At 30.9% G+C, this 15896-nt stretch overlaps 2 protein-coding genes across 2 annotated transcripts; one reads left to right on the top strand and one right to left on the bottom strand.

Annotated features, from left to right (window-relative positions):
- Positions 1-159: 159 nt before the first annotated feature.
- On the top strand, positions 160-9404 carry LOC128670194 (uncharacterized). Its single transcript, XM_053745668.2, has 12 exons — positions 160-352; positions 1493-1560; positions 1706-1844; positions 2469-2570; positions 3086-3248; positions 3698-3876; positions 4380-4446; positions 4529-6877; positions 6976-7509; positions 7965-8144; positions 8486-8737; positions 8959-9404. The coding sequence occupies exons 1-12, from the start codon at positions 281-283 to the stop codon at positions 9180-9182; spliced, it is 4329 nt and encodes a 1442-aa protein (XP_053601643.1). The 5' UTR covers positions 160-280; the 3' UTR covers positions 9183-9404.
- Positions 9397-13216, bottom strand: Vps52 (Vacuolar protein sorting 52). Its single transcript, XM_053745680.2, has 7 exons — positions 12801-13216; positions 12356-12501; positions 11679-12246; positions 11351-11506; positions 10994-11112; positions 10412-10535; positions 9397-10208 (listed from the first exon to the last, which is right to left on the bottom strand). The coding sequence occupies exons 1-7, from the start codon at positions 13050-13052 to the stop codon at positions 9579-9581; spliced, it is 1995 nt and encodes a 664-aa protein (XP_053601655.1). The 5' UTR covers positions 13053-13216; the 3' UTR covers positions 9397-9578.
- Positions 13217-15896: the final 2680 nt, after the last annotated feature.

The raw sequence follows: 15896 nt of genomic DNA, 5'->3' as shown, positions 1-15896 counted from the left end.
TTTTTAGTCCTAGTTTGTGTTGTATAGAAAAAAAATCATTCGCAAATAATAATACCCGAATTTTGTAACGTTAACAAGCCTCTTCTATATGGTTTCCGCAGCCGAAACATGTAAAAGAAAGTTAAATATTATCGATTATAAGAAATGAATGAATGAAACAAGCTCACGCACGAAATCTGTCAAAAAGTACTTCGCGCGCCGGGGTGATTTCACGTTTTATTAAAATTTTGTCCTAAAATAATGTGTATTTTATAGTAAAAATAGTTTAAATGCTATAATTATGACTTCGTCCTTTGATGATAGTGTTTTAAATTTTGATTTGGGATTTTTAAATCAAACTTCAAAGAATATCGTAAGTTGAGGTTATACTTATGCTTCTTGTATTTTCATTATATTATTACCAAATAAATACCTATATGTTATTTTAATTATCATTATAGCAATAAGTAAAACTTAATTAATAATAAACTCATTCAGAAAAAGTGAACTATTATGACTTAACACATGAATTACACATTATTGTATACTTGTGATTGTATATTTTGTTTTGAGAATATATCGTTGGTCCAATGGTAGATCTGAAATAGCAAACATTACAGGAAAGCGAAAAGAAATTTCAAAAAATTCCTGTATTCAGGTTCTCTACAAATGAATGTCTATTATTGTGTATACTTAAAACTGTAAAAATATTATGTTTCATGTAAAAAAAAGCAGATTGACTAATTTACTTTGTGAGATAATTCTCTCAATTGACTTGGTCCAAAAGTCAATTGAGAAAAAGTGTTATATCTACCACTTTGGCTAGTATTTTTAGAAGAAAACTTGTTTTTTTACAGCTAAATAATTATATATTAACATAAGATAGTTTACTTTTGCAGAATATTTAGTATATCTCCGCCATTTTTAATCATACAGTTATGTTGTTTTGACACAAAATGCAAAAAAAAACAATGATAAGGATGTAAAAATGTCAAAAACTCCAAAGTGGCAGTTACAACTGTTACAAGAGTTTACCATTGGACCAACAATATATTTTCTATCTTTGATAAAATGGAGAATTGCTTTCCGCATAGTAAAATATGCGTAAAATCTGTAATTTCAGACTAATATATAAAGTAACAAAAAGTAAAGTTGACAAAAGTCCTTTTCAAGAAAGCAAAAATGTAGCTATATAATGACCAAATTACCTACCTGACCAAATTATTCAAAATTTATTTTCATGTACTTTATATTTATTATTTTCATGTACATATAAAAAAAGGCAATAATTATAATGAACCCTTCCTAATCCAGCACCTGTGTTATGTCTACTAATATTATAACGATGATTCTAAGTATAGATGTTGGGCTAGGTTTATATAATATATAGGTACACTACATATATCTGTTCTGCATAATTGCAACATGAAAAGCAAGGAAATTTGAAATATTGCATGCATGAAAGAATCAACAATTATTATATCAAGTTATAATTTGTTTTAAATTTTTACAGGGTTTTAGTAAACTAGAAAAACAACGTAAAGCCATTTTGCTTGTAAAGAAGAAAACCATAACTACAGAGTAAGTAATCATATTGTAATTAATGTAATATTTTGTACATAGGTAAAGGAGAAGTTAAATTTGAAACCCTTTAACATTGAAACCAAATATGCATTTATATTTTTACTTACTTTTAGATGTCTGGTAATTTGTAACTTTTTTTCAGTGGACTAATAAAAAAATATTTTAACAAAAAAGAAGTCTTAGAACAGACAGAGAGGTCACTCTCTGTATCCAAAGAAGAATGTAAACAAGTTTGTATTGACTACAAAAATGTTTTAGAAAAATGTGAAAGATTGGAAAATGTAAGTACTATATTTGATTAAAGTAATCAAGTAGAATATTTATCATTTTATTTTAAAATGTTTGTAACATTGCTGTCTTTTAAAGTTCTTTTTAGAAATGCCTCTGTCAGCTGATCTTTCTATTAGCTATAAAATAGATCTCAAAAAGGATATGATCCTAAAACTTGCAAACTGTTTCATGAAAAAAAAAACAAACTTAGCATAAATTAAACCAGTTACTCCTACTCAAAAGTTACAGAGTTCAGTTGAATGGACTACTGCTATTGGAGGAAAATATTGATATAAAATCTTCCACTTTCCTATGGGGTAGCTTCAGCCATCTATAAAATGTATATAGAAAATGGATATTACCTCTAACCATTTTTTCTTTTTTATTGATATATATGCCTTTATTCCAACTAATATTACAAATGCAAAAGTAACATTGTTTATTGGTTTGTTACATCTTCATGCGTTATCTACTGAACCAATCTTGTCATATATAAAAGGAACAAATAATTTCCATATAAATTTCTGTCAATACAAAACTTTATCTTAAAAACTGGTGCTTCGCCACTATGGTAGTCGTTTGTATCTTATGTTGATACTACTAGTTATGATATAACAAAAATGTCTTTATTTCAGGAAATTCAAGTGGTTCACCAATACAACCAACAACTACAGCTAAAGTTATCTGATGTTGAGAATCAATTTAATGCTCTACAATCCCATGCAAAACAGTTAGAGGTCTGTCTTTACTAAATGGTCGTTACATATTCATTTTTTTAGCTTATGGCCACTGCTGGGCAAAGGTTCTCCACTACCATGTCATTCATCTCTGTCTGTTGAGTAGTTACACATCACATGCAGATTTGGAGTTTTCTAATACTTATTTGTCACATCTAGATCATCCGATCATCTATTTCTCATTTTATTTAATGCATTGAAATGTAGGTATTTTGTAAATGTAATTTGTCACAGGATGCTATTTAATTTTTTGTATCTGAGAATTTTAAGAGTTCTCATGGTTCTGTTGGAGCTCCCTTAAATATTAATTTTATTATTTTTTTTCGTATTTGTTGTTATAGTGGTAACCGAAATACATCATCACAGTTTATGATATACAGCCTGGTGACAGACTGACAGCAAAATCTTATTATTTGGGTCTCGTTTACTTGGAACCCTAAAACCAAAATTTAATTAACTTAACATACACATAATACATGCCAATTTTGATAACTAAACTGTCATTTTTCTTCCAGGTATTAGTCAAAGAGCAAGAGACCAAAATTGAATCGCAAAAAATTGAAAATCATTTAGGAAAGACAAGCAGTAAGAATTCTACAAATATTACAAATGTCCAGAAGCAAAATGACATTCTGCTCCGAGACTTGTGTATTTTGGGAGGACTGCTTCTGCAAAACAGTAAGATTTTTTGTTTGATTTTGTTCAAGGACTGTGATTCCTCACAAAATAATTTAAATAAAAATTGATCATATTTTAGTGAAAAATTTGCTACCTTGGTAATTGATAAATTGACTAAATCATCAGTCAATGAATCAATTACCCTATTACAGTCATCATTCCATTTCCCTCACAAAAAGGGAGATCTGCATATTAGAATACATGAGAAGATACAAGACAGAGTGCAGAGAGCCTGGCTCAATCTACTTTATATTATATAAGTCAGATTGGGCCTGGAAGTTGCATGGAAATCTTCTATCTCATTTGGTTACACTCATTATCATCTATATATATTTTTCTTGGTTTTTGCAAAATGGCTGCTTATATTATGTTTTTAAACTATTTTTTTAACAATTTGAGAATTTTGTTTGATGTGATTAATGATTAAAAAACGACTTATTTGCTTTTAGAAAACCTCAAACCACAATATGTTAATGTTCTCAAGAAGTATGAAAACTATCTTAAAAAACATGATGATGATTCTAGCAATGATTCTGGAGACGGCAATAGTGATAATGAAATTGATTTGTCTGAGGAAGAGTTGAAGTCTCCACAAAGTCCACTATGTTTGAAAAACAATAAACACAAGGTGAGAAATATTTCTATATATAATAACGGAACTGAATTCGCCTTTATAAAGCCAGTTAAAGCAAACTTTTTTATTTTGTCAGTCATTATGTTTCTATAAGTATCGAAATTAATGTGCATAAGTTACTAAATTTCAGAGACTAACTTTAAACCCCTTTACCCCCTTAGAGAATGAATTTTCAAAAATCCTTTCTTAGTGCACCCTTAGACCACATAAGGAACCTTCGTGCTAAATTTGAAGGTTCTAGACCCAGCGGTTTGGGCTGTGCGTTCATATGTTAGTCAGTCATTCAGTATTTCTTTTATCGCCTTTCCCCGCGACGTCGCACGCGTGAATTTCAGTTCTTAACCTTTTAAGAAGTAAAGAAAAGACTTTTAAGAAGTATAGAAGTAAAATTTCAGTTATTCTTTTATAGCATAAGACTACTATGATTGAAATTCAAGTTTGAATTATTTAATGTTACCACAATGTCTTTACCATTCTACATATATACATTTTTACAGATTCATTCTTCATCTGTAGAAGTTCAAGAAGTAATTGTTGTGAATGTTAGCAGTGCAGGAAAAGATGGTTGGTATTTTGTATGAGTAAAGTAAATATAGTCATATATTTTATAATACCTACTTTTAAATTACGTTTTTTGTTGTTTTAGATACTACTTCTAAACCAAGTGAAATTGATAGATGCTCAGTTTACAGCAATGACGTAGCTAGTGCAGACACCGGTAGAGGTTCTTCTCTTGCATTTTCTGACAGCGAAAAATGTTTCCGTAGTCCTGATTATTTATCAAATGATAATAGTCCAGAATTTATATGCAAATCAACCATGAATAGTGTGGGCACTAGTCCAATACTGGATACCATTGATACTGCTACAAGTCCAATTAATTTTGAATCACAGACAGACTTTACATATACGTTTAATGAAGAAGTCAGTCCCTTTAGATCTACAGGCATTGAAAATGTTCCCCCACCAACCGAAGTATGTTCTAGTCAAGCTGTGATAAATCACCCAATTCAAGATAAACCAAATAATCAATACTCGAATACTCAAGCAGAGGAATGTCTTCAGGTTAATAGTAGTAGTCATTACGAAGATGAATATAGCAGAGATGGCGAAATTGAGATGATATTAAGTAAAATGCAATTCAATCGTGATCTGATCACGCCAATGCCTAGTAGTCCATGTAGCAGTCAAAGTACAGTAACTTCAATAGTCTCTGCCTGTCAGACTAATCACGATGATTTTATTATCTGTCGAGACGCTGCTAAATTAAAAGAAGAAAATAAAATATTACACGCAAATATTACAGATTTAGCAAAAGAAATTAAGAATATTAAAAGTATATTGAAAATGAATCCTACTGCTTCTCTTGAGAAAAACATAAACCAAGGAATAGCTGAGATTTCCATGCCAACATGTGGAAACAATAAGATTATAGAGGACCAACTGGACAATCACAATGAGAATCTTCATGAGAATCATAATGAAAATCTTCATGAGGATCATAATGAAAATGATGACTTGACTGACATGGTAGATCTAGTTCAAATATGTGATAGTGAAGATATGTCATTCAATGACTTTTGTGATTTGGAAACCCGAGAAGATATGCAAAACGATGAAGGTGCATTCAATACGCTTATACCAAGCTCACAAGAAGAAGATCCAATAATTGTTATTGAAGAACAAGAAAACCCACCAGAAGGAATAATGAGCAGATTAGAGTTTGAAGAAGATCCTTCTTCAATAGAAAGTACACCAGACAAATTTAATGATATTAACTCCAATGTATCAAATGAGACAGCAGTACCACAGAATTCTGTCGAAAATTTGGGTAATAATAATGAAAGACTAAGAAGAAGATTAAGGAAATTAAATAATTTAGAAAAATTCAGGAGAAAAATGGTTCCTAAAAGTAAGATACGACGAGAATATGTACAATCGACAAGAAAACGTCTCATTAAAAAATCAATTGGAAAATCAGTTAAACATTTGAAATTAAAAACTCTAAAGAAAAAGGTTACTCTTGCCGATACATCAGCATCATTGAATGATAAAACTGTATACGATAAGGCTGTTAAAATTATGTCTGAGTTAAAAGTGAAACAGTCTGAAGAACCTAATAATAAATCTTTAACGCCGAAACAGACTGAAAAATCTCTTGATAGCCCTGAGATTAGAAAATCTGTTAAAAAGCGTTTATTGGACGTCTCTAAATTGGCTTTGGATATAACTGAAAAACCATTTGACATCTCTGACTTAATATCTAAACAGACTCCAAGGCCAGTTATTAAGTCTGTTACGGTACCACGTGAGACACAAAAATCTGTATGTTTTGACGAATATAATACCCAGTCTTTGAAAAATATGCAACCCATAATCCGTATTGATAAATTATTAGATATAACAGAGCGAAGTGTCGAATGCATCGACAAAAGTCATAACATTGAAAACACCAAAGGCCAACAATCTTTGTCACCAAGTGTAATTACAAGGAGTCGTAGTAGATTTGTGGAAAACCTTCAAACTTTAAATCATGAGCCATCGGCGTCAGAAAGCATGCGGGAAGTATTACCAAAAGAAAGCAAGAAACGACTGAAACGAGTGGCTTCAGATGGAAAGCAGGAATTTGAACATAAAAGGATTTTGCGCAGTTCAACACGCCTTTCAATGTGTGAAAATAACACAAAAATTAATAATAATAATAACACAACAAACACTTGTAACAAAGAGAATAATTCAAAATCGCCAAAAGTAAATATAAATTGCAAAAATGAAAAAAAATCGCCAGTAAAAAATGAAAAGCTAATTGATAGCTCTAAATATAATTCAGCAATTAGTTATGACGATCTTGATATGTTTAGTGAGCAAGAGCCAATGAGAAACAACATTCTGTTCGATGAAGTAGGCCAAAGGGACTCAAAAGACAGTATTTTATGTACCATGCTTGAAAAGTATGGGTTGAGTAAAGTAAAATTTTATCCAAAAAAAATTCCAGGTATGTTTTTCGTATTATGAATATAAACTACCACTAACTTTGTAGATATACATATTCATTCTTTGAATTTTTGTTAAAATATGTTTTTATTTTTGCAGATGAAATTACAAATACAATTCATAAGGAGATTGAAGACAGTATTAAACATATAAATGAGCTCAAACCAAGGGAAGCCAAATCAGCTATGGCTTGCATGATAGATAACCTTCAGTCTTGGAATGTGAAACAATTTTTGACAGGGTTAATGAAATATTTACAAGATCCTGAAAGAAAAGTGGAATTGTATTCAAAAGTTAACTCGCCTCCAGCACCACCTATGTCTAAATCAGAACAAATTCTTCTTTATATTGTAATGCAATTGAGAAATGTTTGGTCTAATGTTGATATAGTGAATCATGTTTTAAGTAGCATAGAGTACACAATGTTCAAACTAAACCGTACCCCCGAATTTGATACTGTTGAGAGTATGTCTCACTTTTATGCAATCCTATGCAGATATTTCAAGATGAAGACCCGACTGAGACTGTTTATGTTAGATGCTATGTATTGTATGCAATTTAAAGCTATTGCACTGATTAGGCAATGTATGGATGTTTGGATGCACGTATTACCATTAGCACATATGGGAATTGGTGAGTTTGTCTTCTTGTCTTAAGCGATGTGTTATTGCTAATACTGGTGTTAGATTTTAGTTAGCGCGCTTCTCTATGCATTTTGTAAAAAAAACCCAAATTTAACGGTTTCTTATAGAAAAGCATTTTCATTTCGATTTTGTTCGAATTATCAGTTTGATTCTTTTAGTCTACCCACCACGTCAAATACAAAATTAAAGTATTAACCGCTCGCAGTGTTCCGCTCGAAACAATGACGAATAACTTGGTTAACTAGACAAATATGGCGTAGGTGAAAATACATTAGTTCGTAACAAAAAATTACGCATCTAACAAGGTAATATAGCTTGTGGAACTAATGTTATTGTAGCGGATGTTTTTAAAGAAACCAGAGGAGTCTAATGAAAATACAATATATTATCGTTTTCAAACATGTTTAAGCGACACAAATGAGTTATGTTGTTACTTTTTTACAGCCAAGAATCCGCTGGTGACCTGCGTGGTATACCTTTTACATTTTTACAAATGTGAGGATAATTTTAACAGAGTGCAAGACATAAGGAATATTCTAAGCCGTAAATACTCTTATCAAATATCAGAATGGAATGAAACAAAGATTTTAGATATGTTTAGAAATGCTATCTACGAACTTAGAGGTAAGAAACTATAAAATAAATGTTTGATCGTGAAATAATTAATGTGTCAGACATGTCACAAATGTATTAAATATAATAATGGAGCTTCATGTTTATAAATTATTACATCGCCTTTATTATATTCAGTACTAGACTGACTTGGATGATCACACCCGTAGAATTTTCGGGATAAGTTTCACCGATGTGCATACAGTAGATTTCGCGTGATTGAATAACAGACATCCTCATATACCAACCTAAACTTCGCATCTAAAATATTATTATAAAGAAAGATTTTACTTAAATCGAATTTACTAATATAATCGACTTGGTTATAAAATTACACTATGTTTTATTTTTAGATATTCCTGTTGAGAAGAAAATGTTAAGATTATCTCTAATTATACTGGCAAAACGGCAAGGTGCACGTTGGTGTCAGAAAAATATTATTGCAAACATGATTCAACCTATCATAGAAAATAAGGATGCTCCCAGTGCAGTAAAGCAATTCTGTGTTTCCATGATCGGGCCTTTGGTGAAGCCATACCCTGTGGATATGAAAGTTCATTGTGAAATAATCATGAACCTACTGCTGGATATGAGAAAAGAAAATCGTAAGTGCCTAATTATATTTATTTATCAGTATACAATACATACATTTACATCACATTATTTCTTATTTTGACAATGTCCACCCTAGTATCTGACACCTGTATTATGCTGACGCAGCGTCAGACTGTGACTTGACTTGGATTTTGATGAATTAAACAGTCATAAAACTATCTTTTTTTATTTCTTCGGTTTTTGTTTTATAAACAAATTGTTTAATTTTCAGCTTCACCGCCAATGGAAGAAGCCATATTTACGAGTCTAATGTACATGTGTAAACACAATCAAAATCGTGTGGTAGGAGCCCTGTTAAAATGGCATCCAAAGCGTTTGTCTTCAGAGTGTCAAGAAGTAATACGTGACTTCGTAAGGGATAAACCAGCAAATACATGGAAATCAATTATAAAAAGAATTTATAGTATGGATACATTAAATGAAGCTGAAGACTAATGAGTGCTGTTCCATAAGAGCCATATTCATTTTTATGACAGCTATCCAATGATGTAGTAACATCTGCTCCTTTAGTTTTCATGAAACTTGAATGTTTTATTTTATTTGTAAATAGTTGTGGAATGGATTTAATGTTAAGTATTTAACTTTAGGCATTAAGTTAAGTGGGCCTCCTTTGCACACTGAAAACTGTGATTATAAAAATAAACACTAATAACATGACTTAGTACTTTATTCTTTATTCTATAATTCTATTATTTTTCATGACTACCTACAATATACTTATAAATATACAATTTATATTATTATACTTATACACATTAAGTACACAAAATTATGCTAATATATACAAAGTAATATGATAAGCTTTAAAAATATGATCCATGCACCATTAGTTTAAAAATTTGTTTTATATTTTTTTATCTCAACCATTATCACGTGAATGTTAACAAGTTGTGTACGTGCATTGGGAGTTAATAATTTTACAAACTTATGATAATATTGTACAAAGTTGGTCAATGCCATTTGTAATAAACCTGAACCTGTTACCAAATTAGGGAAAGAGACAAGAACTTCTCTATGTATTTCTTCAAGGCTTTGTTTCCAACCGGAACTGAATGATGCTACCAAAGAAATTGATTTTTTTTCTAGATTTGCAAGTTGCGCTTTGTTATCCGATTCTAGAATTTGCTCACCTTCTTTTACAAATTGCATCATTCCACCAAAGTGAGGGCTAAGTATCTCTTCTACATACTCTGTACTCCTCGCCTGAAGTTGTTCCCTAAAACTCTCAGCTTCTTTGGTATTATCTCTTGTCCTTTCCATTAAAATACTTAGAACCATATCATAGTTATTGATCAGAAATATTAACTGCTGAATTCTTTGAGGAAATTCAGCCGCCATTTTTAAGAGAAAGCAATGTACTTCATCTTGAAGAATGAGAAGTAGGTTACTTAACTCTTCAGAAGGGAATTGTTCACTTAAGCTGAGCATTGCGGCTGAAAACTCTGCATACCTTCGAGTAATCTGTAAATATATTTTTGAAACAATTGTAGTTTTCAGTAAGTAACATTTATCATTTATAAGTAACATATTTATCCTTATAAAACCGTTTAACAATGTCAGATCAAATTGTTCAATGTAAAATATTGCATATTAATTTTAGTTTGTAGTCCAGAATTACAGAACACGGAAGTACAGAATTCTTGAAAAAAGAAAGTAAAACTTACATAATGTGGCCCCAGCTCTTTATTGGACAATTTTGCTGGATCACATTCATGCACACTTTGAATATTCAATTTCAAGACATATTCAAGCCTCGGCCATAGGGCAGTTTGTAAAGAGTCCCAATAACTGAAAAAGTATAAAAACAACACTAAATGTGGATTTTAGAGCACAAAATAAAGGCGTGTGGTACTTGGAGAGATAATTCCGTGCTTTATTAACCCGTCCATCGCGAGAATCAAGACACAATATACTACCTACATAGGTGTAAACAATTGTTTGACCAGCACATTTGCACATTTTGCACTGGTTCGTAGACGGAAGACTTAAAAATACATGGTAATACATCATACATCAAAACATCCTACATAACATTATTAAAAAAAGAAGTCCCTCTGTCGCGTCTATTTGTATGCTATAAACTCAAAAACGGATTTTTGTACAGTTCTCTCCTCCAATACATACTGTGATTCTTGGTGAAGGTTTAGATGTATAATTTATTATGGTACCTGAACGGGGCCGCTACCTCCTATGTGAAATTTTATGCTCATAACAAGTTTATCTTTATAAAAAAGTAATAACAATACCTGTCTAAAGCTGCTACAGCCCTCTTATGGCACATCCATCTGTATCTGTTTATTAGTTGTAAGCACAAAAACAGAGCCAAGCAATCGTAACACTCCATAACATAATTTTCTATATTTTTCTGAAAAAAGAAATAGAATGGTATTTGTCTTTTAAATTATTAACTGTTGTTTCTAAAAATACTACATTTAATTGATATGCCTTTCTTTAAGAGTGGTCAGGTAGATGGGATGATTATATTTCTTTTATAGAACAATCCATTGTGCCAATGTTACTTTAATGCTAACTTCACAAGTGACGTATTTTTTCGGGAAATGATGTAAACTGCTGAGTTAAACGCAACATAATAATAAACTTACCACTAGTAAAGATAATGTTTTACCCAGTATTCTATCAAACAGTTCTTGTGCATGACTGCCTTTTACATGAAAGAATTCAGTTGTGAATAAGTATTCTCTGCAGCCATTATCAACAAGGGCATACTGTAGACTTCTAAATAAAGCCTCATAAGAATACTGAAAACAAAAATTCATATAAACCAGAATTCTGAAAGCATGCAAGCTAAAAACTAGAAACATTTAGTCTAGTAATGTAATAATTATTAATTCCATAGCATTAAAACTTCATTAATATGATTGTTCATTGCACCAATCCATGTTGCTTGTAGTATAAAAGTGAGTTACATACTTTAGTTTTTTGTTGAACATGAGGTACAATTATAGGTGCTTCCAATTGTTGGGCTAGAACATCGCCTCTATTTCCAATGGTGAATATTGTACTTTTATTTTTTAAGTTTGATTTTTGGAAGAATCCACCTTTTGAGCCATCTTCAATACCCATAAGGTCATCTTTTGTAGGAGCTTCTTCATATTTTAATTTATCTAGTCTTGATGCATATGATTTAAAGTAGGAATAGTATACTTTGCTTAATGTATCTATGTATTCATTGCATAATTCTTGAGCTATATTTCTTTCATTAGCTAAGACAAACTCAAAAAAGAACTTGTATTTAAGCATGGCATTTTGTGGAATTTGATAATTGGCCATTGGCTTGCGAAATTTGTATATTTGCTCCAATATGTATGTTCTGATTTTTGATACTGCTTTTAATTTTAATTTTTCAAGAACATCTTTAACATCATTGCATGATTTAGTTTCCTTGAAATCTTGTTCTTTTACAAAATTAAGCTTCTGGTTTAAAATGGCTAACTGTACCATAAACTCTTTATCAGTAACAGGAACATTATTAATACCACTGGAAACAAAATTGCGGCATTTTCATTACATATGCTAATAAATTTGTGAATATTTATATTAAACAATATTTAATATATTAATACACTTCCACAAACATGAATACTTACAATATGAGTGTTTCAGAAACTGCCATATCTTCAATGAATGATGAAAGGGGTCCTTTTAAGACCTGTCTGTTAGACAACTGCACAGACATACTGACAGAACGTTTCTGAAGACTAATTATTTCATTGCTTATACTTCCAAGATCATTCTGAAAAAATCATTGATGAGCCTGATAAAACATACAAGGTATAGTAGTTTCAGATATTTAACTGTAAAACTGTACCTCATTTAAAAATTAGTATAGGTAACCTATAATTTTTTTTGTTAATACATAAAAGCATATGCTTATATGTCTGTGGTTTATACAAACAATTGCACTATAACATGTATTTGAAAACATAACATGTTTAATTGTTAACAATTCTATTACCTATGTCACAAATATGCAGTGGGTAAAAATAGAATGTGGAAATTTCTCTTAAAATGTCATTGAATGAATTGAAATACCTGAAACACCATGAGCATGCTCTCCATACGAGCCAAAATCCCATCACACTCTTCAATTTGATTGTGAAGGGAACTTATATTTTCACTTTCTTTTAAATAGTCTGCAACAGAACTCTTTTCTGCCTCTTTGATACCTTTGTCAATTTGTAAGGCGTATTCACGCAAGTCAGTGCCTTTTCTTAGAACTTCTTGAATCTCGTAATCCTCCAGGTTTTTATCTAACACATCTTTCATGTTCGGTGATGTAGTCATTTTAATATTATTCTGCACCAAGGCGGGGGACCTGTGATTTTTTATATAAGGTAAGTGGATGAAATATTTTATTTCTTCTTGCAAACTTGATCAAATGCACACATTTACAATATGTTTTATTTATGATTCTTCAGAACTATTCACTAGAACACGAAGAACATCACAAATTCAACATAGCTTGTTTGACATTGACAGCTGTTAACGCTTTATTTTTTCTGTAAGTTACCTTTCTGCGACATAGTCGGAAGCGCGCAATCGTGAGTCATTCATATAATCGATAATATATTGTATCCATCAAAATATTGTTTCAGACTCAACAAATATGTATTGTGCAGAGTGTGTTATATTTAATAATCCGTTTGTGAAATATTTGTTACAGTTTAGTTACTGTTTGTTCATACTAAATGAAATATTTCAAATAATATTCTCATGTTTGTAGCCCTTTTTTCTTCTCTCTTAAACTTTTAAACTTGTTGCCACATTTTTTAAACTTGTTCCCTACTAATCTGGGAGCGAAAGAAACACACACGCTCCCAGACTAGTAGGGAATATTACCTACGCAAAGACAAATTAAAAATGGCGCTCGACTGACAAGAGATTAATGGTGGCAAAGAGCGCCAGTTTTCAATGTTGTTGATGATTTACGACCAAAAAAGTTTCTTCGCAATCGTGGTGCGAATTTAAAACAAAAAAAGAAGGATTCAGTGGATTATTGAATAGGGTTCAGAACACAAAGTACCTATTAAATACAAGACGAATTTGCTAAATGATTCAAAACCAGTGTAAAACATAATATCTTTATTATCGTGTGTTCCGTGCTTATTTTCGACCATTTACTGGATTTTATTTATGAAAATTTTATAGTGCGAGCCAGTTTCCCATAGTTTTTTATCTTTTGCAAAACCATTTTTCCCAATATTTCGGCACCTGAATATGCAACACTGTTGTATATTTTCACAAACGAAAACTTACATAATGAAGGGATTAATAACGTACTCTAAAATAAACGTTATAATCAACTTAGCAAAAGGCAAAGATTTTGTGCACCACACAGTGCTGCACTCGGGCGGGATAAATGCGCAGTAATACTCCCTATTAGCCATGATTTATATTACTTATACCACCCCTCTGGTCAATGTTAGGGTGTGCGAGTTTTTATTCGTGTGTAATAACCGATAGGTATATAATATAAAACATCACACTAACTTGTACCATCATCAATATTTTGTAAAATTTTCCAAATGTGGCGACGACGACGGACAGAAACGAACATACAGCTGATATTTATTAAGATGTAGGTTTCTTGGGGAGCACTAGGAGTGGATTTCCTTAAATTCCCATAGCGACATGAAAATCGGAAATTTCAAAATCGCGTAAGTTATGTACAACCCAATCTAAAGTAAACATTTTGATACCTTGCCCATATATGGAATAAGTGCTCGTTGATGTCTTTTGTTCATTGTAATTTTTTTCCACGTTTTCAAAGAATTCTTTAGAAAGTAGGTATGGTGTCTATAAATAAAAAGAAAACTTTATTGATGCATTTGCACCGGTATATTCTGACAAAATATTTACAAAGAAAATGTGTAACATTATAACAAAAGCACATCAATCTATAAGATAAAGAAATGCATTTTATTTTATTACAATCTCAGAAAGAGCTCAGATTGATATATCTATTGTATTTCGGACTTTTATTATTAATAGTACTTATTTGATTTCTTTGAGGATGGATTTTTTTACTAATATCTTCAAAATAGAGCATTTTATCTACTCATAACTATAGTGATTAGTCCATTGTATAAGTTGCTATTTTAACACTATGACTGCATGAGTTGCCCAGGGTGAACTAATTCAGGAATTGCTCTATTTTCAAGACAATAGGCACTTTGCTGGTGACTTAATGGGTATTTTATAACTTTATTTGATGATAATTATAATTATGGGAGATATTTTGTCACTAGGTATAAAAAATAATTACAGATTTAGGTAGTTATTGAAGAATTGTGAAGTATTCTTTGCTATTATCAAATTTGTTTATAAATCAATCTTGTTACAAAACTGGTAACACTGTGAAGCACAACCAAGAAATTATAAGTACAGTACAACAATTAAAGATTGCGCCATAAATTTAAATTAACAAGAAATTATTCTTGTCAACTACTTACAAATCTATAAAATTAACTAATTTAAAGGAGTTTTGGCGATCGAGTAAAAAGTCCAGCATTTATAACATTACATCAAAATATGATATAATATCAAAATATTACCAATTTCATATAAAATTACCGACTTTCACACATATTTATAAATAACTTACAACTACTCATGAAAAAGTTATCACTTCTCATTGATAGGAAAAAGGGACATCCGAGTCGACAAATAATCATATTTGAGGGCTCAGCGAGTGAACTGTGTTTTACACATTATTTTTATTAAGTATCACTTCCTTAAATACGAAACAACAGTCTTTCTTTCTTACAAAAGTGATCACACGGAGTTTGACGAACGAAGTGCAAGCAAAGGTCATTTTAATTGAAATTATCAAGCAGTTTTAAATTAATAAATAGATAAAGATCTTAATTCATACGTATTCGTTATAATACTTAGACGAATCATTTAGACAGAGGGCAATAGATATGCAGTTTTAAAATTTACCATTTAGTCGATCTATAACAAACACTTATGTTAATTATAACATCAACATGTAAGTATACTAACTTTTATATGATATTTTTGGTCCAGTAGGTGAGGTACACTCCCTAGGATTTAAGAATAACAGACAATATATAATGTGGTCATATTGACATCAATTTTTTTAATATATATATATATATATATATA

This window comes from Plodia interpunctella, chromosome 1 (genome assembly GCF_027563975.2).
Source record: "Plodia interpunctella isolate USDA-ARS_2022_Savannah chromosome 1, ilPloInte3.2, whole genome shotgun sequence".
Taxonomy (NCBI): domain Eukaryota; kingdom Metazoa; phylum Arthropoda; class Insecta; order Lepidoptera; family Pyralidae; genus Plodia; species Plodia interpunctella.
The sequence above is the reverse complement of the archived record's forward strand: the minus strand, read 5'-3'. Positions and strand labels throughout refer to the sequence as shown.

Coding starts and splice junctions, on each gene's coding strand:
- LOC128670194 (XM_053745668.2), top strand. CDS start 281: ATGACTTCGTCCTTTGATGATAGTGTTTTAAATTTTGATTTGGGATTT. Junction 1,561..1,705: donor AAGAAAACCATAACTACAGA/GTAAGTAATCAT, acceptor ACTTTTTTTCAG/TGGACTAATAAAAAAATATT. Junction 3,249..3,697: donor AGGACTGCTTCTGCAAAACA/GTAAGATTTTTT, acceptor ATTTGCTTTTAG/AAAACCTCAAACCACAATAT.
- Vps52 (XM_053745680.2), bottom strand. CDS start 13,052: ATGACTACATCACCGAACATGAAAGATGTGTTAGATAAAAACCTGGAG. Junction 12,502..12,800: donor GCATGCTCATGGTGTTTCAG/GTATTTCAATTC, acceptor TGATTTTTTCAG/AATGATCTTGGAAGTATAAG. Junction 10,536..10,993: donor GCTGTAGCAGCTTTAGACAG/GTATTGTTATTA, acceptor ATACTTTTTCAG/TTATTGGGACTCTTTACAAA.